The sequence below is a fragment of the Leptinotarsa decemlineata genome, unplaced genomic scaffold (assembly GCF_025532065.1).
Source record: "Leptinotarsa decemlineata unplaced genomic scaffold, Ldec_3_MD MMD2_tig00000010_RagTag_RagTag, whole genome shotgun sequence".
Lineage (NCBI taxonomy): Eukaryota > Metazoa > Arthropoda > Insecta > Coleoptera > Chrysomelidae > Leptinotarsa > Leptinotarsa decemlineata.
In genome coordinates, this window is record NW_027412538.1 from 816249 (window position 1) to 840816 (window position 24568).

At 31.8% G+C, this 24568-nt stretch overlaps 2 protein-coding genes across 2 annotated transcripts in view; one reads left to right on the plus strand and one right to left on the minus strand.

The window, feature by feature from the left end:
• The first annotated feature begins 3033 nt into the window (after nucleotides 1–3033).
• On the plus strand, nucleotides 3034–5357 carry LOC141480780 (uncharacterized). The gene is made up of 2 exons (XM_074171191.1): nucleotides 3034–3259; nucleotides 4530–5357. Exon 2 carries the CDS (start codon nucleotides 4665–4667, stop codon nucleotides 5091–5093), a length of 429 nt encoding a protein of 142 aa, XP_074027292.1. The 5' UTR covers nucleotides 3034–3259; nucleotides 4530–4664; the 3' UTR covers nucleotides 5094–5357.
• A 1692-nt stretch (nucleotides 5358–7049) lies between these two features.
• The window catches only part of Pkc98E (Protein kinase C), a 46202-nt gene continuing 28683 nt past the window's right edge, over nucleotides 7050–24568 (minus strand). Inside the window, exons 6-10 of the mRNA XM_074171198.1 lie at nucleotides 21678–21918; nucleotides 19318–19476; nucleotides 18210–18769; nucleotides 12658–12984; nucleotides 7050–10870 (exon numbers count right to left, since the gene is read on the minus strand). Of these exons, the coding sequence (XP_074027299.1) occupies nucleotides 10706–10870; nucleotides 12658–12984; nucleotides 18210–18769; nucleotides 19318–19476; nucleotides 21678–21918 (1452 nt within the window). The 3' untranslated portion in view covers nucleotides 7050–10705. The remainder of the gene's footprint in view (nucleotides 10871–12657; nucleotides 12985–18209; nucleotides 18770–19317; nucleotides 19477–21677; nucleotides 21919–24568) is intronic.

Sequence of the window (24568 nt, forward strand, 5' to 3'; positions counted from 1 at the left end):
TTTAGGAATCTATTTTTACAAAGGTAGATTTTTATAAAATTAAGCCCATAGAACTGAAACTTATAAACTTCTATGGTAGAACCACTGTTCTGTGAATAAACTGGATCAGCTGTACCTTATACTATACAAAATCTATGTCAACTTGAATTTGGGTGCACGTGCACATTGATTTACGTCATAATATTGATAAAACTTAATAATTTAACTTCTTAATTGCGTTGGCAATGGAGTAAATTCATTTTCTATAGATTTTTGTTATAGTTAGTAGGTGTATAATTATTTCACGCTTGAGAAAGCTATTGTATAACAAAACACGTGTCGCCGTTTTTTGTAAAATCCTTATAGTGAAAATCATACAATAAACTGTATTAATGAGTGCTAGGTATAAGTATTTAATAAGGTATAATTCTAAGCAAATAAAATTGAGTCATAAGTTGAAAAACTAGTAAATGAGTTTTTTTATCAATAACTAAAAGGAAAGTTTTTGAATATAATACAACCATTTGTATTTCTCAGGTCAATATATTTGAATTTTCTAGAAGACAATTGACACAGGGTAGTTAAATACTGTATAAGGTGGATTAAATTAATTCACAAAAAAATATATACACAAAATGAAAGGCCAAAACATCTTTTTGGACAAATGGAACATATTTGGGGTTGATTTAAAGCTTTGTATGCTTATTTCTCTCAATATCAATTCTATGGCTATTACTAAAATGTCCAGAGCATATCCTTTGACCGGTCTTATGCAAAACATAGGTAATGTTATCCAAAAGTTCTCATCCAGTCTTTCTTCGAGCGTGCAGGTATTCTGAAACAAGGAAATTCACTTTGAAATTTGAAATTATTCAAATATATATGTAGAGATCCATCAACTATGATTGCATATTAGGTATTTTCGAGAAAAAAAATCATTCAAGACTTTTGCCCGGGAAATGAAATGTTCTGGCTTCCTGTACAATTGGGACAACTGTGTATATGACACTTAATAATAATAATAATAGGTTTTTATTTTTCATAATTAGTTAAGTTTTTCTAAAAATTACATTAATACTCAACTTATTATATGGTAATTACGAGAAAACGCCGAAGATCAGGTGACCAATGTATTTTGTAAAAAGAACATTGACCTCTGTTATCATTCTCAAGCGAGGGAGATAACTAATACATTTTATTTTGAATCGCACTAATTAACATTAATTCTATTTAAAACTAAACAATCACATAGTTACACCAATACAGCTTATAAATACAAGCTATAAATTGAGAAAAAACTAATTTATTCACAGTAAATCATATAAGTCATAGCCTTATGACTTATGAAAAAAAAAAATTTATTCACAGTAAATCTTATAAGTCATAGCCTATCAGTTTCCAATGTCTATTCAGACATTTGTTTACTCAGAAGATATGGTTTCATTTGTTTTTGTAAAGCAAATATATTCAGTAACTTGAATTTTTACGAAAGTGAATTATAAATTCGTGATACTTAATAAGAAAACGATCTGAAAATTGTTGTTCTGTGGATGGGAGGTGTCACAGTTTCCTTGAATCTGATATTTGTTGGGATTTTCAGTACTTTAGTACTAAAAGCAGTACTTTTCAAGAATTCATAATACGTCAGTACTTTATAACAAAATACAGTACTTTTTAACTAGATCTTTTTGAATTATTTATCAGTCAAATCAAACATATGATCAAAAGTAATGAGAAATATCAAAACATATGTAATTTTAAGAACTCAGAAGTCACAAAACATTATGACCTAAAAAAATAAGAAGAAGAACTAGTCATTTGCATTGACTTGACAATTGACAACTGGAGTCTGAGTGTTTTGTTTTGAGATTTTTGTCATTGGTTTTTATAGAATATTTTAGTGATAATTTAAAAAAATATTATTTACTGCTAGAACAACCAGAAAACAATGGATAGGTAACCGGCATGGTAGACAAAAAATTAGATTTCACACTTTTTTTTTCAGATTTTTGCAGATGGCTCAAGAGGATATTAACATTGCCTACCCAGGTCACTAGGTTGATGACCTAAGCCGTAGACACGTAAAAAAGGGCTATTTTTTATCAAATCAGTTTTCCCATATGACAAACCAAAAAATACCTCAATCTGCTAGTGGCCTCAACAACTAGGGATATTCGACTAGTTGGTAACGGATGTCGTTTATAAAGCCAAACGTGGCCTCACTTAAATGGATTTTAATGCAACCTATTCATATAGTTGACATATGACAAAATGCTACAATGCTCTTCAGAATTAAATAAACACTACGCAATAACATTTCAAAAGTATTTTATTCAAAATGGAGTCATATATAGGCAAAATTATTGTGACAGCGTGAAATGACAGTGGCAGTTATGACATAATTCATGGTTGTCATAACTGTCACAATAATTTTAGCTATATTTGACTCCATTTTGAATAAAATACTTCTGAATTGTTATTACTAAGTGTTTATTTTTGTTCTTTGACAGTTGCCAATGAATAATGTGGGTTAAATATTGTGATAATATGAAAAGATATTGACAGTTGATTCAGAAATCATGGTTGCCAATAAGGAATTATGGAAACGGGCCACCACTTCATCCTTACCGAATATTGTCAATTGTTGATAAAAAAAAAACTTATAAATAGAGTATTCTATGATTTTCACTATAAGGGTTTTACAAAAACCCCGACACTGGTTTCGCTATACAATAGCTTCTTCAAGCTTGCGTAATATGTTTAGTATGGCCCGGCCATATAGCTACATATGTTTGGTATTGCCGCATGTATTTATATGTGTTTCAGCGAAGTTGCCGGACGATCGCTTGGCGAACGAAAATACTCTGCAATGTTACTTTGTTTTGGCTTGTTTAGGTAGTTTTGGTGGTATTTCGGAGGTTATATTAATTAATAAAATGACTAATACGTGGTCTAATGAAAATATTATTGATTTTATCAATGAGGTACATTTACACCCTGAGTTGTGGAATGTGGAAACCAGAATATATGTATAAAGATATAAATACTATAAAAAAAAGCTGGATGGGCTGTTATTTCCGAACAATTTGGTATAACCAGTGATGAGACTTACAAAAAATTCAGAAGCTTGAGAACTTACGCAAAGAATGAGGAGAAAAAAAAGATTGAAAGAGGTAGTGCCGGCGGTAAAGTAGTGAAATGGTTTGCTTTCGATGCGATATCGTTTATTCTTACTCAAGATAGCCCGAACACCGGATTGGACAGTGAAAATGCAACACAGGTGAGTATCTTTATTATTGTATTAATGACAGATAAGGTAGGTACCCACGAAGCAAAAAATATTTCCCTCCTTTTCAAATAAAAAGATAACTGGATTCATGTTTTGTTCTAAAATGGACTTTTCGTAAACGTAATTATTGAAAACGTAAACAGACATATTAACGTACTACAAAAATAGGATGTAAAAGAGCTGATGTATTTTTTGTCAGGTGGATATTTTTATATAGTAAAGTGATATCAAGTTCTTTGTGCTAAATATTTATCTTGCCATGCCACTCGACCCTGCTCTGTCATAAAAGAATTCATAAACTCGTCTCTCATTGCTTTTGCTCTTGTGGTTGCATTTCTCCCCAGTTTTCTTAAATCTGCTAAATATTGTTCATCCAATCTCCACGAACCTGGTGTTACTGTTCCAACGTCTATGTCTTCACGATCAAAGCACCCAGGTGGTGAATACAGAGCTTGTGCTGTTGTGTTTCGTCGCAGAAAATTATGCAAATATGCACAAGCTAGAACTATACTTTGTACATGTTTTAAGTCAACATTATTAGTTGTGTGTAATATATGGAAAACTGAAGCCAAGATACCAAAAAAGTTTTCCACAATTCGGCGTGCCCTGGATATCCTGTAGTTACATACACGTTTAGGAGACCCTATGTTCAAATCTATAGTATAGGGCTTATAAATATTATCGGTTAAAGGAAATGCATCATCTGTCAGGAAAACGTATGGTGTTAACATTACTCGACCAGGGAGGGATTCAGGAGGCGGTATGTTAAGATTTTGGCTTAGCAGTACTTTCCCAAAAGTTGTATGCCTAAAAACTCCCCCATCGGATATTCTTCCTTGAACTCCAGCATGTACATACCAAAAATTGTAATGTGCATCTGTTACAGCAAATAGCACTATGCTAAAATACTGTTTATAATTAAAATATTAACAACCACGTTCAGTGGACAAGTAATTGCAATATGCTTGCCATCCATTGCACCCAAACAGTGAGGAAAATTCCAAAGATCCTCGAAATCTTTTGCGACTTGTTTTCACTCTGTCACTTTTGAGGGCATCTAAAAAAAAATTAATCAAACTTTGCGCCAATTCAGGAACCTAATTTTTTGAGTAAAAATCAACCTGCTGCAACTTTTTAATTATTTTTTTCTAACTTAGTTTTCAGCACTGAGTAGGTCATTTCATCTAAATTCTGTATCAAATGAAGAAATTTAATTAGATATTTTTTTCTTTATATTATTTAGCATTTCTTGCATTTTCAGGTGACTGAAATCCCAGACACTGACAACAGTGCTGACCAAGAAGAATATGTTGATTTAGAAACATCGGACTCTCTGCTATCCTCACATCCCACTACAAAAGCACGTGTCTCTAAGAGCACTAAGACTGCAGATCCAATGTTAGGAAGGGCTCAACAGATTATACGTGATGCTGGTGAAAAAAGGAGAAATGAATATAGTGGTTTTGGAGAGCATATAGCAAATAAGTTAAGCAAATATGATGCTCACACCTGTGCTCAGGCAGAACTAAAAATAATGGAAATTCTGTTTGACTGTGACATGGGAATGTATAGAAAACAATGTTCGTCTACCAGTACACCGTTACAGAGTCCTAACAACGATAGCAGGAGCGGAGCTAGCACTTCACGAAGCCAATATTTAGACATATCCCATTCAAACTCCCAGGCAACGCAAAATACTTTCCAACCCATTATCAGTCCTCAGTATGAACACTATGCATCTTCAGGTCTGACGGCATTTACTACAAATTCTGCTTATGAGACACTTGTGTCAGCTACTATCCACCAATGTGATATGTTTTTATGATGCACTGTTTGGAACCTTTGGTGTAGTAATGAATATTACTGGAGTTTTTTCCCAACACCAAATCGCTATTTTTAACACCTCGACACGTGTTTCGATCACCAAGTGATCATCTTCCTCTTAAAGATGATCACTTGGTGATGGAAACACATGTCGAGGTGTTAAAAATAGCGATTTGGTGTTGGGAAAAAACTCCAGTAATATTAATGTGATGAGTGATTCTTTGTACTTCTTACTATCACTTACTATATTATTATTACTGCTTAATTACTATTATTATTACTTAATAAATCAATGTTAACTTACCTTCATGTATTCTTTTAATCCTTCTATTAAGGCTGCACAAACTTCTGGAACAATAACAGAAATCGACGAATGTGACACTCTGAACAAATACATTAAGCTTTTATATGAATCACCAGTCGCCAATCTTGTGGTAACAGGTATTGCTTTTCTCATAATTTATTTTTATTTTTGGTCCAATTTTGTTCAAAAGAAACTTATAGTCACTCTTTGACATTCTTGAAAAGTTTTTAAATAACTTATTATCAAGACTTATTTCTACACTCAAGTTATCTAAAGTTTCACGCCTATTGAAGTAAGGTCGAATCCACAATCTTCTCTTTTTTTTTCTTTAACTTTTCGTCTTCTTTTAAAACAATATAAGCCGCCGCGAAAAGAAACATTTCGTAGTCAGCCATTGTTGCCCGGTTATGTAGCTCGTCTACGAAACAAACTAGTTTTGATTACATGCGCCACACTGTTGCAGGTAAATATTGCCCAAATATATATTGCCGGACCATATCCTGTTGTCATGATGGCTGGGCTATAGTTGCGAATATTGCTGCAACGTATTACAGTAAAAATGTTGCCCGTTTAGAAACGCCTTTTCATAAATGCATTTTCTTTTTTATATTCTAGATCACCAGATCTTACTTCGCCAATTTTTTTTGGGGGAACAATTAAAAATCAGGTTTACAATACAACATCAGCTACTCGTGAAGAACTAGAGCATGAAGTAAGGGTGGCATTCCAGAACATCACTGAGGAACAGCTAATCATAATCAATCAATAAATCAATGTGATGCGCGCAACAATTGAAAAAGTTGAACTTTGCCATGATCAAGGAGGGGGCCATTTTGAAAATGTATAACCTTAATGGACTAATTTGCGACTTTCTTGCAATTTTTCAGAAAAATAGAGAAAATAAAGTGAAAGTGTGTGGCATCAAATTATTCGTAAGAAAATGATCTTTTAAAAAGCCGACGAGAAACCCCCTTTCCATTTGAAAAAATCAAGTTAACTGGAGAAATTCATATTTGCGACTGAAATAATTCTTAAAACGACTGTGAAGTCGTAAGTCTCAAAGTCATAGTTTACCCATGTTACTTCATCAAGAATGAAGCGATTTACACGATCCATGGCATTCTAGATCAAAAAATAAAAATCGGAATAAAAATGATTTTGTCAAATATTGACAAGTGAAGTATTGTTGGATTTAGAAGTGTCATTCTCGATCGAAATGAGTAAAAATATATAGGATGTCTCATTTAAAAATCGAAAGTTGGGGTCATTTCCGGTCAAACCGGAAGTACAGCAAAGCAAGTAAATATGTCAAAAAATGTAAATTGAACTATAATACACAACCCCCAAATTTAATTTTTCTATCTCCAATAATAAAACAGTTATAGGGGTGAGTCACCGTAGAGAATCACCCGGTATATGTAAGTGCATAACTTTGTTTTTATAGATTTTAGTTGTAATTCTGTAATAATGTTGATTGATTGAATATTTTGTGTCTCGTTGCATGGAGGTTAAACAAGTTTAGTGTTTTAATCATTGTAGAACTGGATGAAGGCTACTTAGTCTTGGACTGTTTATAGTGTGTATGCATTAAGAGATGACCCTCGAATTAAAAAAACCCCCATTGGATAATAATAGGTTGAAAGAGATAAAATATACAATAAATTGTTTATTTTTTATATTTTAGTACACCATCAGAGAAATAGGTACACCATGTACAACACATCACTACTACTAATATGATAAACAATAACATGGTTGATAGGTGTTACGAAATGAGTGCAAACAGCTAGAAATGGATATTGTTTGGCACAAAACTGTAAGCTTGTTTCAAGAATTTAATTTTTTTGAATTATTAATAACTTAATGGAAGAGGTATAGTAGAAGCAAAATAAATAATCTTCATTATATATATTTTAGGTGAATGCTCAAGTTTTCGACTCCGTAGCTGTTAACTTAAAATCAAAATGGCTTCATTTTTCCAAATATACCCTTTCAATTACAGATGAGAATTAATAAAATTTGATCTTAAACTCTTCACAGTCAACTGAAAAAGTTTTTCCACTTCTAACCAAATATTGTAATGGAATATATTGAAAACTTCTACTAAACCTACATAAGTACATAAGCAAATCACCAACCATACTGAAAATTATCTTAAATTGAATGCTGAGGTGATGGTAAAGACCATATCTCTGACAATTTCTCAAATTTTTAACAGCTTAGTGCTAACACAAACCTGTGATACAGAGATCTAAACATTTACTAATGATAGCATTTATTTCTTTTCACTTAATATTCCCTACTCTAAGCTCACATTAATGAATATCTAAAACATTACATAATTATTTTCAACAATATATACATTTCTTCGAAATGTATCTTACTGTTTTCTATGTGGTTCCAATCAAGCAGTTTTACACAAAAGTTCAATATAAATAAAAATGTGTAGTAAAATTCACAAAAAAAATCTTAAAAATATTTTCACTGTCAGTACAACCACATAATCAAAATTTGTGAAATATGCTCTAAGACCTACATTATTGTAAATTTTATTTAAGTCCTATTCATATATTTTTTTTGGAAGTTGGTATAAATAAATCATTTAAAATATCACACATTCTGTTCGAATATACTATTTCAAAAATGAATACATGCAACTAACCTTTTAGGTTTGCTCCAAATTATAACAATTTTTATATCTTTGAACACATCTCACAAATTATTCACAATTACATAAACTATATGACATATATATATATATATATATATATATATATATATATATATATATATATATATATATATATATATATATGAATTAAAAATAACAAATAAAATCTTTGGTAAAATTTAACAACTTATAAAGGCTTTGTAAATTTTTATGCACAATTCCTAAAAACATGTCACCTAATTGCATATTTCCATAGTATCACAACAATGTAACTAGAAAAACATGAGTTCAACGTGCTTTAGGGAATGGATTTTGCACAAAAATTCAAGGCAAATTCAACAATTCCCTCTATACTACACTGAGCCCGATGGGCGAAGAAAAGATTAATTTTTTCACTTTCTACATATTTATGACAATACTTGATATTTTAACTGAAAATTATTCTGAACTTTGTAATCAGTTGAATTCGCAATGTTTTGTACCTGAAATCCACCCATACTCAAGGGCAAGTACAGTCTAGATGTATTGTTTACAAGTGTACAGCAAGCTGAATCCTGGAAAAAATATTTCAGTTAGAAAAAAAAAGTCAAAATCTGTTTTCAATTAAAGATCAATTGGAAAATTTAAACTACTTTTTTTCTAGGATTCTTTTAATGTGTTTTGAAATGAATGACTAATGCAACCCACTCGTTACAATCTTTATATATAGGCCCAGGCCATAGGCCCTTCATGACTAGAGTAATCATTATTTCAATAATCTACATTTTTCTGTTCTTAACATTGTAGGACATCCAGAAATCACAGCAAGAAAATAAAACATAAAAACCGTCAGAGTTCACAAATATATCTCATAAAAGTTATTTATGAGATCTTCATAATAAGATCTAAAATATTATCAACGTATAAGGCATAAATCTAAGACTGGTCAAAAATATTTAAAATTCCTTCAAAGGCACTACCTTAAGCATGAAGATGACACTTTTTGGTCGACTCCCTGAACATGTTTATTATATTATACTTATTTATTATAACTCTTCAAATCTAGCAATCTAGTTACGAATTATTATTTGAATGCTAATATAATTGAAGTTAATGAGTAGTAAAGAGAGAATATCGACCAAAAAATGTTAAAGAATGTAGGAACACCATATGAATTATTTAGGAGGAATTACTGTATTTGATACCTTTTCAGGATAAACTAGAAAATCAAGACAGTATTGAACTATTGTCAACTAATAAATATTGAAAAAAGCATAAGTCATGTAAGAAAGTTCCTTTCTTTGGTGAAAGGTTTTGGAAATTTGTAGGGAGTCCAAAGGTTAAGTATTTCTTTTTAGGAAGTATCCAAATTCTGTTTATCCAATTATTACAATTTATCCCTGTTTATCCAATTTATGTTTCATCATTTTTATGAGACTGCCCTTTTAGACAGTATGTATTAGTAGTATCCATTCTTAGAATGTTCCTTCACTGTTCACTCGGTCATCTAAAAATTTAATAAACGAGACTCATTAAAATAATAGATCTGTGGAAATTTGTAAACCCAGAAAAGATGCCCGTTATTCAAATTCCTCCAGACAATTCATTGGTTTCTGCAAATACAAGAAAATTATGCTCGAGAAACAACTGACCTCTTTAGTCTCAGAGTGGTTGAGACACAGAAAGTATCTAATGGATAAAATGAAAATATTAACAAAAAAGTGATGCAATGTACTTCAAGCAAAATTAAAGCATGTACAGCAAAACCTCAATTAACCAAAACGGTTCTATAATATGATTCAACACACAAGTGCAAGAGTACTTCTTGAATACAAAACAGCAAAACCTTTTTTATATTTCTCAGAAATCACAGAGTTTTGTAATTCATACATGAGTTTTATAATACAATAAATTGTTTTGATTAACATACACCATTCAAAAAAAAAAAACGAGTATACCATCATAAATCGTTTGTGATTCATTTCTCCTTCTCTTTTAGTAGGTTATTTGTGGATGTTAACGAGTTAGGTATAACATTCGGCATACGAAATGGCAGTCACCCCTTTACTTCGGATAACTGAGAATTTACTGTACTAATAAAAAAAACAGTTTAATTAAAAACAATGAAAAAAGTCAAGTTCCATTGGAAATAATAAAAATACAATTCTTAGTAAAGAGCAGATTCTCTGAAACTCCTTATAACCTCATCAGAATAGAAGCAAAAAATGCAAGTTGTTTTTGCACAGGGATAATCCAATCCATAATTACCACAAATGGGTTGCAAGATTATTTCAGTAGTGCTTTTCATTCATTGTTTGATTTATTTGTTTTTGTCAACAACATTCAAAACCTTACTGAATGAAGCAACTCAGCTAAAGTTCTATATACAAAACCAAATAACATATTCACAACTAAAGCTGCGATTTTAATCATGCAATTCAATTATGTAATTACGGGAAAATTCATCAACATAAACCTGTATGATAGAATCAAAGAACCTAACTCTTCTATTGTAACAAATTAATACACCTTAGGTGAGGTGAACAAAACCAATTTAAATATTAATAATTTTTTTTTACAAAATTTTTACCCACGAATAGATTGAAAATGAAAGAAACGTGAAGGTGTTTCATGTTGTATATTGCTGGTTGGAAAATCCTTACTCTGCTGAAAAACGTGCTGGATTGAAATCTGGATTCATTATTGAGAAACCTCGGAATTCGTCCTGGTTGATTGACTGGAGAACCTGGTTGCTAACAGGTGTCAAAACAGGTTCTTCTCTGGTAAATTCTGCATCGAAATTTGTCACATCTTTTCTGCTTTTCTGAAAATTAAGATTTTTTTCAAGTGTCAGGGTTACTATATAGTTACGAGTACAAAATAGAGGGGGTAGATGACAAGGGGAAGAAGGGGGAAGTTTTGGTTGCAAAACAAGTTTGACATCAGTGACATAGTGTTAAATATTGACGTTACCGATACTGAGCTTGAATTTCAGAATTGAAAATTACTTTGTAAGCTTACTTTATGATTGGTTTATGAATTTTTTTTGAAGTTTCTTTGATGGAAATTTTCAGTTCATTCATTCTCTTTATAGTTCTCTTCATAAAAACACCTGAAGCAGTTGCCATTGGTTATAAGAATTGGAAAGCGACTCTTCCTTTTTCCACTTGAATTATTGCTCATTGAACTTCCTTCCAAGTCAAACAGTATTCTTACTGGAGACTTCTGTTGCTGAAGAAGAATATTATAATTTTTGTGTTTAGTTGATTCTTCATTTCATTTAATCCCTTTGTTTGTTGGATTTTGATAAAAAGTCAGTTGATTGTCAAATAAAAAATATAACTTGACCAGTTGTCAGTGACTATTGTCAACCCGATCTCACTGTAAATGATAAACCAGTTTCCAAATCTGTCAAAAATAAAGTGCATAGGAATGTGCATTGATGAACATCTCGATTGGAAAGTACATTGTTCGAGTTTGATATCAGCGCTTCATTCGCAGTGTTATCTTCTGAAAAATTGAGAACGTTACTTACACATTCTCAATTGCTGATGGTATATTACGGGCAAGTGGAGACTCGTATGGTGTTTGTTTCTGGGGATGGTCAACCATGTCTCAGGAAGTTTTCATTGCACAAAAAAAAATCATCAGGTGCATCATGAATGTGCCTAATACCGAGAGAGCTAAAAGTTTTTTCAGCAACTATGAAATCTTAACACTTCCATCGTTATATATTTTTGAATTGTGTCTCTATATTTTCAAGAATAGATATAGTTTTGTGAAGAATTCTGATATACACCAACTAAATACTCGTTCTCAAAATTACTTCCATATACCAATTTGTAAAAATAGAGTACATTTTTATTCTCCTGCTAATAATGGCTAACGTGCATTTAATAAATTACCAAATGAATTGAAAAACTGTTCTTCATTATTGACTTTCAAAAAGCAACTCCAAAAATTACTTGCTACAAGATGTTTTTCAAATGTATAACATTTTTATATGTTTTTATATATTTTTAACGGCGAGTCTTTGTATTCAAAAGCTCTGAATGTGATATTGTTAAATCTATCTTGTATGTTTTTTTTTCTAGACTTGACTATTCCAATTCAATATTTTGTCTCTTGGGAAATAAATTATTTGTATTATTAATTCCATATGGAATATTGGATCTATATAATAAAAATATAACTTCTGTGAGTACTTGGACCCCAAATACAATGTCTGTAAACATTTGGGTTTACAATTTCAATATAAATTTTGACGGATTTGAATCGAACTTAATATAGTCGCTGATGAATTTATTTCTTTTGACCTGTAAACAAACTTTGACGATAATTTCTGGTCACACACTGTTGTTTCTTCAGTTCAAGTATGGAAGACATCACAGTAGAGCAAACTATAAAAGGCTCGATCAGAACTGTCTTCAAATTAATTGAGAACATAGTCAGGAAGGAATTGACCCTCTTCAAACTATAATCAGCTTTGGACCATTTTCAACAACTCCTTTTCTCATCAAAAGATAAAACAAAAATTAAAAATGCATTGGATTACCAAAGTCATTAAAATCTCATCTTTCAGAAAATTTGCTTATTCCAAAATACACTTACAATTCTTGGTCTGAAAGGTGGCTTTACTTTGCGTTGTTCCAGAGCAACCCAGTCCATATCTTTGAAAAACGGATGAGCCTGTATGGCAGTCTCAGTTCCATGTGCAACCACACACCCCAATCTCTTGCTAGGATTCTTCGTCATAAAACCCTTCAATATACTGACAGCCTCCCTACTCAGCCATACTGGATAGAGCACATCGTCATGAAGTATAGATTCGAAGAGGTCGTCTTCATTGTCGGCTTCAAAAGGCGGCTGACCCGCCATCATTTCATACATCAGGACACCGAGAGCCCACCAGTCAACGCTAGCCCCATATTCCAACTCCTGTTATAAAGGAAAAAACAACATACCATTAACAGAGCGTGACAGAAAATTATTTGTTCAACTGTTACAAAAAAGAAAAAAAAAAACATAAATAAGAATTTTAGAAATTAAGAGATAATATCGCAACAGTTCTTTTTTCAAAAATGACTGTTTGACAAAAAGCAGGCGGAAGTCTGTTATTATATAAGGCCAAAATGCTTATAATAATAATAATAATAGCCTTTATTACTCAACAGTTGAAAACCATTTACAGGGTTAACTAAATATGTTATATAGGTAATATAGGTGGTCATAACTACAAAATTACAATTTTAGAATATGAAGAACAAAAAATATAATAAAAAAATAAAAAAGGAGCACATAAAAGAATATATACCCACATAATACGCTATACCAGAAATAAAAAAAAATTCATGAAAAACTGAGATAATAATAATATTAATATCATTTATTGCCCAACAGGTAACACCCAATTACAGGACATAATTAAATACATCAGTACTGATAATAGATAAAATAAATTAACAAATCATGTTCATTCTTGACATGCTATATGAATATAACATAACAACTTGGTAAGAGTCATTATAATAACTGACTCTCTCACAACACAAAAAAGAAAAATCAGTTTTGATATCACTTTAAGATTTCCATTGCAACTTTTTTTATATGATTCGCCCAGCAAGTATCAATATCGCAAAAGCTGCATATCGAGTTGTAGTTTTCACGCATGTATTTAATTGGAGAATGCGATATTGTTTGTTCGTGCTGCAGAGCAGTAAAATGTGAGATTCATCCATGACTGAGGTCTTGGCACCCTAAAGTTCAGTTCTAACAGGAGCAAATGGCAGTCTACTTGGCTGTGCAGTAGTTTATGCAAAAAGGTTATTGAAGCACATCTACTTTTTTTAAAACAAATTAATTGAAAGTGATTGAGGAGACTATAGTGGTCAGAACCCCTAGCTGGATAAATTCCAGTGTTTTTGAAGTATAAGAATTTCAAAAATTTTCTTAGAACTTTTTCAATTGAGTACTCATGACAGAAATAGTAGGGGCTCCAAATAATTGAGCAGTATTCAAGCTTGGATCTGACATATGAGTAATATAATATATTCAAGGCGTTTATGTTTGTGAAGTTTTGACAATTTCGTGTGATAAATCCTAACATTTTATTGGCTTGGGAAACTTTTTTGTTTGTGTGATTGGCAAATGCCATTTTAAAGTAAAAAAATACACCTAAATCCTTAGTCTCCACACAACAGGGTAGCAAACTACCTTGAATATTGTATGGATGTTCAATATGTCTATGTTTTCTAGTATATGACATGACTTTACATTTACCTATATTCAGATGTAGGCTATTAATTTCACACCAAACCTGCACATTATCTATATCTTCCTGAAGTGTTATGCAATCATTCACATTTTGGATAGAATTCAATATTTTCAGATCATCAGCAAAAAAAAAGTTTCATAGAATTTATTTGTGTGCTTGAATCATTAATAAATATCAAAAACAACAGCGGTCCCAAATTCGATCCTTGGGGTACGCCAGACTTAACAATTATTGTGTTTTATTTGTATCCGATGTAACAAACTATTTGGTTACGGTTAAAAAGGTACGATTCAAAAAAAACTAGTAGCTTATTACTAAGGCCAATAAGGTCCAGTTTCGAATGTAAGATGCTATGATTAATTTTGTCAAAGGCCTTTGAGAAATCTGTGTATATCACGTCCACCTGTCCTTGATTATCCAATGTTGAGCACACGTAGTGGGAAAACAGTGCTAGATTTGATTCAGTGCTGTGGTGGTTCATGAAACCATGTTGAAATTCACTTATTTGGTTGTGTGTTGACAAGTAAATGTGCTTATACAAGATAATTTCAAACGCCTTCGCGAAGTTTGAGATAATTGAAATTGCTCTGTAGTTTGATATGTTGTTTGAAACATCCCCGTTCTTTAAAATTGGTCAAATTTTGGCAAGTTTCCAAACATCAGGAAACGTTGCTGTATTTAACGATAAGTTAAAGAGGAAACAGAGAGGAGAAGCTAAGACTGGGCTACAGTCTTTCACTATGAAAGATGGTATGGAATCAAAACCGGAAGTCATTTTGTTCTTGAGGTTTTTATCGCTTCTCTCACTTCATTAACCGAAATGTTTGTGATGTTGATATTTTGACTATTATTTACCGATTCCGAACGACCTCTTGGATTTGAATTGTAAGGAAGATACACGCTGCTAAAGAACTCTGAAAACGCATTTACTATATCTTGAGGGCTTTCTAGTTCTTGATTGTTATAGTTCATTTTACCAGGAATTCTTGACTTTGTTTTTTTTGAATTAATGAAATTCCAGAAAGATTTTGGATCATTGCGAATTGATGATTGTACATTTATTAAATAGATTTCATAGGACTGTTTGATTTGTGTTTTTATGGTGGACTGCAAGATTCTAAAGCGATTTAAATAGAACATTGATTTGGTCTTTTTATACTTTTCCAAGGCGTTAGCTTTATCACGAATATTTGCAATAATATCGGCAGAGTACCATTTCGGGTATTTTTGGTTCCCTGTTTTGTATAATGGTATATGCAGTTTGATGCAGTTTTAACAATATATTCTAGTAAATCAAAATTGATATCACACAAATTTGAAATTGAATTAAAATTATTGAAAATGCTAAAGATAGATAACTTGATCGACAGTAAAAAGTTTCTGTGCTTCTAGTTCTACAATAAGGCACATAAAAATTCATAAGAGATAAAACCTCCAAACCATCCACGTTGCTGTGCAGTAATTTATATAGAAAAATTATTCCACCAAGTTTTCTGCATAACTAAAGACTTTCAATATTGAATGTGATGGTAAAAAAAACATATGAAACAATGAATCTTTACTGAATAGGAAACTTATCCTAATATACAAACAATTGAAAAAAGAAAAAAAATAATAACAAAAGAAGATATTACTAACATGAAGATATGTAACATGTCCGTAAACAATAATTATCGCAGTACTATGAACTCTTTATTTTTCAAAGGTTTCCAAGAATTTAATAAACTACCAGCCTTCATTAAAACATCATCATCGTTGAATTTGTTTAAAAAACAATTGAAAGAACTTATTAAGATGAAATAGATATCGTACTGAAAGCAATTCTTGTAATTCTATTAATTCTATTTTTAAAATTGTGATTTTCGTATATTATTGTTGCATTGTATTTTTTTTGTGTTTGTCTAATGTTGTATATATACACCGTTGATTTAATTGGGATATATGTGTATATTAGGGTTACCTATTTTTAAATAAAGATCTATCTATCTAAATCAATATATAATGATAATATAATATTTGATCAAATATTAGTGATTAGATCTAACAAGACTAGTTTTAAATTCATTAATTGTTTTAGCATCTTTTTTGTGATTGGGTAGTTCACTGTGTTCTTTCAAACCCTTATTAAATAATGATTTCATTGACTTAGTACGATTGTAATTTGGTAAGTGAAGTTGTTGTCGGGAATTCCCTCTTGTTTGATGATTATGAATTTGATATTTAAAGACAATAAAATCAATAAAGTATTCTGGCATCAACTTATTCAAGACTTTAAAAATGAAAATCATAGAAATCAAATATAATTTATGTGATACTGATAACCATTTTAATGAGTCCAACATGAAAATAATATGTGTACAACAGTTACACCTTAAAATTATAAGCATTCCTCGATTCTGCAATTTCTGTAGACTTGAAATTTTGTTAGCATCAGAGGAATATAATTTACTTCCACAGAAATCAAAGTGAGGTTGAATAATTGTATTATAAATTGTTAATCTAGAATATAAAGATAGCTGAGATGAGACTCTAGTAAAGAAATATATCTTTTTCGAAATTTTTCTGTAAATTTAATTAAAATGGGCATTGAAAGAAAGAGTGTTATCTAGCATGAAACCCAAATACTTAATCTCGTTTACAAATGTGATTTTTTCACCATTTATTGAAAGTATATATTGATACATATCAACATATTTTATCTTATATGGTGTAGATAATAGCATTGCTTTAATTTCATTTATGTTACGTTCAAATTTATTGTTATTTAGATAGGAATGAATTGTTGCTAGTGAGTTGTTCATTTTGTTGATAGCGCTATCCAAATTACTACTTATAATAGATAATATTGTATCATCAGAAAACAGGTTACTAAAGTCACAGGAATGGAAAATATGCATGTCATTGACATGCAATAAGAACAATACCTCTATCAGGATAGGTACCATAAGATTTGAAGTAAATAAACTTTAGGAAATGACGTTGAACTTAAAAGATCTACAACTGCGTACTATAAATGTTTTACTTACTTTCGATCTAATGTGGTTGGAAAAAGACAAATTTTGATGAAAATATACACAAAATATTGTGTATATTGTACTCAATGACAGACATTTTCCTACTATGATATACTACTTTACGTTTGGATCCATTAAGATATAGTTTGTTGACTTCACACCAAGTCTGTATATTTTCTAAGTGTCCTTGCAATGTCGATAGTTTCGACAGATAAATATAGTTTTAAATCATATGCAAAAAATTACTGAGATCATTAATAAATAATAAGAATAGAAGTGGTCCGAGATTCGATCCCTGAGATACTCCTGATGAAAGATTGTAATAAAAAGAATCGTAGCTGTAATATGATACGAATTGTTTGCGTTGGAGTAAGTAGGATTTAATGAAAAGTAATGCTGAGTTATGGAAACTAAATTGGTGGAGTTTTTGTAGAAGGATCATGTGATCAAGTCGATAAAATGCTTTAGCAAAATCAGTGTACATCACATCAACTTGACCAAGATTATCTAAGACATCACTATCATTTTGAGTCAATACAATAAAATTTGTTATGGTGGATCTGTCGAGACATAAATCCATGTTGTTGTGGAGATATGATATTACGAACTGAGGAATGTACGCGATTATAGATGAAAATTTCAAGAAGTTTAGCAAAGTTCAATAGAATTGAAATAGGACAATAATTCCGAATAACAGATGGATCTCCAGACTTAAAAATGGGACAAACTCGTGATATCTTCCATAATTCAGAAAAATTATAATATAAAAAAAAATAAGTACATTATTTATCCTTATCTGCATTAACATTCAAATTTGACTATTCATAAACACATATTTGCTAAAGATGATAATAATAAAAAACAGCAACACTTACCTGCAATATTTCAGGAGCTATGTAATCTGGCGTACCACAAAATGTGGACGTTGTGATCCCTTCCAATATACCTTCCTTGCACATACCAAAATCAGCAAGCTTACAATGTCCTTCGGCATCCAATAGAATGTTATCCAATTTGAGATCACGATAAATAACTCCGTGTTTGTGTAAAAACTGTAGTGCCAAAGTCACCTCAGCAGCGTAAAATCTTGCCCTAGGTTCGTCAAATTTCTTGGCACGTTGTATCTGGAACATAAGATCGCCTCCATTGACATATTCCATGACGAAGAATAACCTATCTCTTGTTTGAAAACATGAGTGGAGAGCTGTTAGGAATGGATGATTGGCAGCCAGGGCTAGGATGCGTTTTTCTGTCATGGTACAATCAACGTCATCATCCTGTATTATTACATCTTTCTTCAATACCTTCACGGCATAAACTTCTTCTGTATTTTTCTTCTCAGCTAACATCACTTTTCCAAAGCTGCCTTTACCTAAAACTTTCACAAAGTGAAAGTCTGTGACTCCTAGTGATTTTCTGGAGTTGGCTACTTCATCTGGAATTTCAAATCATATGCATTTAGTTCGAAGACTTTCTACCTTAAATGACTTCTAAACACTGAACCAGAAGATACATCACATAACATTTTTAGTACCATTAAAATCTAGTGTACCACCAATGAAATTCAGTGAGTCACCCTTGCACATAACAATAATAACAGCCAGCACTTGTAGACATATTTATATTGGTTGAATATATTTTGAATACAACACATTTTAACAGATCAAGAAACCGTAAGAGATACTGGCTTGCAATATTTTCCCACGATTTTGTGGAAAGTGTGAAAATGCCATTTTGTGCTAGGTAAATAATTACATCTATCATGCTGTTATCTCTTGACTTCCACAGCCTAACCACACAATTTATTTACGATACCTATATTCAAAAAATAAAATGATTTTTATCTGATGATTTTTATCTTATAATTTCCTGCACTCTATAGAACTTTGATAAGGAATTCCTGTTTCCTATCGAGAACCAGGACTATCATAAAAAATACTAGCCATTATACTCCTAAAACTTTTTTCAAACTGAATAACTTACCACTGTTTGCCATTTTCTCTTCAGTGATTTTCGATAAATCCTCAGGAGTTGGATCACTACTTGCATTAGAGTTTTCAGGGGAGCCTTCTTGTTGACCTCCATTTCCACCAGATCCAGATAGTAATTTACGCCTTGGTGGCTGTATATCGGGTGAAATTCCTACAAAAACATTGGATACTTATCAATGCATGCAAATCTCTTTGAAAGTTATAAGGGGGTAAGTGTTTCGAAAATACAAAACTTATTTCTAAATATTTCTTCTTGTTTTTGGCTCCATTACTCCGCTGTTGGAATTGACCTAACAAATAATCAGTGATAACTTGTCATTTTCTTTTTGAATGAAATATAATATTTTTACCGATTGTTTTGAGGAAAACTATATTTTATGTGAGAATAGATCTGATATTTGAAATTATAAGAAGCTGACAATATCTGAAAATGATATAAAATCTCTTTAAAGTATAAATAGTTGTGTATTCTGAGCAATTACCTCAAGGCCACTAAAACATCACACAATTTCATTATTCAAAAAGCATTTATTAGAATAATTTTCGACAGTAACTTAGAAACCTCTATGAATACTTGCAAAAAAACTTGGGTTTTGCCTTGCATCTAAAAACATTCATTGTTTTCTAGAACTGAAAACATATTTCAATTAATCTTTTTTTGATTATTCGTTTAGATTGAAGGACTGGAACTCATTACAAAAATTACCATTCTACTCTGGATCATATCTCTATAATTGATACTGGCACTCATCAGAAAACATGACGTCTTCTAATTGGATGATATTGTTATCCAACATGTCCATCATTTGCTCACAAAAATAAGTTCTTCTATCAAAATCGTCTTCCATGAGCTCCTGAGTAGGTATCATTTTATAGGGATGCATTTTATTTTCTTTTAATATGTTTACTATCGATGTATGGCTAACATTGAATGTGTGGATGCCTCTCTACTCGATGTATGTGGGTTTTCCTCAAACTCAAGCATCACATCTAATTTGAGGTAATCACTCATTGCATTGGCAGCTGCTTTTTTATCTGTCCCACATGACCAAGCTCGCGAAACTGCTTCTCTATTTTGCTTATTGTTCCTTGAGATATGGGCAGTAAATTAGGAAATTTCTCATGAAATAGGCGAGCTACTTCCTGTTGTGTTCTGATTTCATCTCCGTAACCAATCATTTGTAAAACTGTTATTTTATGCAATTCCGTTAATCTAACCATTTGTCAGACTTGAAGTTAACGAACTTTAAATTCAAATTGAAATACCGACAACTAATGTTGTAACATACAAAAAAAGTTGGCAAGGCGTTTTAAACTAACGTTTCCACGGAAATTATTTACAATTTTTTAAAGGATAGCATCTAAAAAACATCGCTATGGTTTTTGCTTACTTTCTTATTATCGATACCTCAACATGAAATAAGTTTTCAGTGTATTTTATCGAATTTCGATAACCACATGATTTTAATTGTTGCAATAAACTTGAAAGCATTAACATTTTTGAATAGAAAATAAAGAGACCTTTCAAACAATATATCACAAGCCTAAACTCCCCATTTGAAAAATTGGGGGTTGTACCTGTCCTTCGACTGGGGTTAAAGATAGGGGTAGCATTTTTCTGTTGAAGTATGTCAAATTATAATTTAAATTTGACGTGTTTCGGGATTTTGTTAAAATGTGTACTGTAACTGAAATAATGAATTTATTCCATTTGGCTTTTACACACTGCATAAGAACGAAATAGGAAGAATGGGAGTTGTGTATGGTTTCAAGAATGTACTGGAGGCAACTATAAATCATTTTGAAGGGAATGACAAACAGCATGTATACTATTCGAGAGAGGATGGAAGTGGCGATGGAAGTACTTGGAATTGACCCAGTTATGAGTATTGATAATAATTGAACAGAAGACAGTCTAATGAAATGGTTGTAGTGATTGAATAATGTTACTAAAATATAACTGCTATAAATTTATGCACTCTACACAAAACTGCAAACAACAGCAACACATGTTATGCTATACATTAGCTTTCTCAAGTTTTTTCATACTACAGTATGAAAACGCTCGAGTATGTTGTCATACAGTACCATAAAAACGCTGGAAAAAGCTACTGTATAGGGACACACGTTGTGGTTGTTTGCGGTTTTGTAAACTGTCTAGTGAAAATCTCACAATTGAGTGTTATTTGAATACATTATGGATTTGTATCAAGTACCGGCCAATTCCATCACATGGCTAGAAATTTAAGTTTTGTTTGAGTCACTGAATGCAGTTGATGAATTAAAACTGTATCACTTCCCATAGAACTTATGGATATATGTTCAAAAATATTCTCATCAAAAATGACTTACCCATTTGCGAGAGAATTTCTGCCATCTGTTTCGTATTGATTCCGCAATTGTTGGCGACATTTTTCTGACAACGTTTGTGAACATTTAATGAACAAGCTTCACACTGAAGACCTTGTTTAATCAGTCCGTATAAGAGAGATCCACAATGATCGCAAAATGTGAAACGTTTGTAATTATGGACTACAAATCGATGTGGTACGTTCACGTTGAAGCCAGTACTTTGATGTTGACTCGATTGTACCTGTAAAATTGATGAAAAAGTTGACCTTAGATTATCAGATTATGTTCTGATGGTTCAGCATAGTAAAAATTCTTTATTGTTTTCACAATTTCAATGCCCATGTTCCAAATAAACAACCAAATTGGGTAAAGCAAAACTCGAAAAAATCACCAATATGATATGTCTCGATAGAATAGCACATAAGATGTAAAAGCATATAACAGAATGGTTCTAATTCTATTATTTTTATTTGGAAGGACCATCACTGCCACTAAATTGTTTCCTAACTTTCTGTACACACTGTAGTTTTATATTAATTAGTTTTACTTTGTAGCATAACACAAGTGTTAAGTCACTTAGATGCTATTTTTATACACAATCTTTACTTTATGTACTGCAATTACTGTCTTTATATCTGTCTCTTCATTAGTGTTTTATTCTCACTCTTTTTTTCAAAACATAAAACACGTCCATACCTAGATTAGGTTACGCTTCACTAATAAAAACCATATAGTCAGAAAAATGTTTTGCAAGTTGTTTATTGGGTCTTATGAGTGATAACTGAAACCACAAAGAGGGGCCTGCTCTTGCTGATGAGTCTATGTGTTTGTCCCTTTTAACTGAATGTTTCATTGTATTTAGTGAACACATTTGATCACTGTCGGAATCGTCGGAGAAGAGCTGCCAGATTGATTCTGTGTACACTGACTTCTCTAAGGCGCTTGACAGGGTCAACTATAATCTCTTATTTCAAAAGCTCAACAGATATGGTGGGGTACTACTACAATGGATCAGTAGCTATCTTACGAATAGGGCTCAAATGGTTATAACAAATTATCACTACTCCACATTATTCAAAGCAACCTCTGGTGTTCCTCAGGGGTCACACCTCGGTCCCTTATTATTCAATTTATTTATTAACGACATCATTCACCGCTTCTAGCACGCCAAAGCACTACTTTTCTACTGCTACTGCAATCTCTGAGCATGTCCTCCCTTGAAACTAGAAGGTAACAGAGAGACCTGACACTACTACTTTTCGGTATTATTAACGGCAAATGCAGCTGTGCTGATATCCTAGAAAAAAATTCATCTACATGTTCAAAACCGCTCAACTCGACAGCAACAAACATTTTATGTACCAATTTATCGTTTAAACCACACATTCAATAGCTGCATTCCAAAAATCTTGCGATTAGCCAATAGTAACATTGATCTTGACATTTTCAACACCTTCGTGCATCATTTCAACACTCAGTTAAAGAATACTGCGCTATAATGTTTTAATGTATAGTTTAAGGTAGTATATGTGGTATATGTTTTATTGATGCTCATTGTCTTTTGTCGTTTTATACTCTAAATTAACCCTCTTTTACCACCATTTTCTATGTATTGAATTCTAAACTTTGATGGGATGCAGGAAAACAAGTACATTCACTGTCGCTCGTGTCAAAACTAACTTCATGGTCAACATTTCTCTGAACTTTAAATCAAAGATTTCATAAGGATATCGAAAAACTATAAAAAAATTATCAGAGCCTTGGAGTTTGGATTCGACTTGAAAATTGATTTGGACACTTGTATCTTCGAAAACACAGTCTCCAAGCGAAGCAGTACAAGCTATACGCCGTCCTGTACCGTTACTGCAAAGATGTCAATAAAGGACCCGACGCCTTCCAAGTCTGCGACAACTACTGGCTGTTGTATGAAAATTTTTTAGCCAAGAATGTGCCGAAGCCGCAGGAAACGCGAGTTCCGTCTGTGATCATTCAGAATTTTTTTGTTAAAGTTTCACCGAATTTTATTTATTGTTTGTTTTAGTGGATTTTTCATTCCTTTATTTTGTTGTAATATAACTTATATCTCTTGTTCATTCACAAGAGAAAAGTATTGAAAAATATGAAGCAATCGAATGACAAAAGTTTTCTATGGACCTTAACTTTGTTAACCATTTTTTTATTCTGTTGCTGAGGGATTGAAGATACTGTACCCTCACAAGATCCCATAAATTACTTGGTAAGCATAAACATCACACAAACTTTTACCTTGAAAGGTATGAACATTGAAAAACTGAAAAAAGTAGAGACATGAAAAACAAAATACTTCTGGAGTGAATGACATTTCACTGAGAATAAATGAAAGTCTACCTAACTCTGCTTTATAATAATAATCCTCTTTACTTCACAAAAAGATTTCAATCATTATATAAAAAAAAACTTAGAAGGAAACAGTGGCAAAGAATACAAATTGATTATAGCTGTAATCTTAATATCATACGATTCAGTCATGTAGGTATTCCCATAAATTGCACGGTTCTATCTATATAGTTCAATCAAAACATCTTTTGGATTCTTTGAAAAATATTTAAGCTACTACATGTTTTAATCTCTATTGACAAACTATCAAAAATTTTCACACATATTGTGGTAATTTTTCTGTCATTGACAAAAATATATATTTTTCGGATTCATAAAATTTCTGGGCACATATTTAGATTCAAATTTGAAGTGGAATACGCATGTTGATCAGGTGTCTAAGAGACTCAATAGTAGTCATTCTGCAATTCTGCAGCTAAAAAATATATTCACACTAGAGCAATTAATAAATGTGCTCTCATATTAACACATATTTCTTATAATATTGTCCTTTGGGGAAGTACGGCCAATGCTAG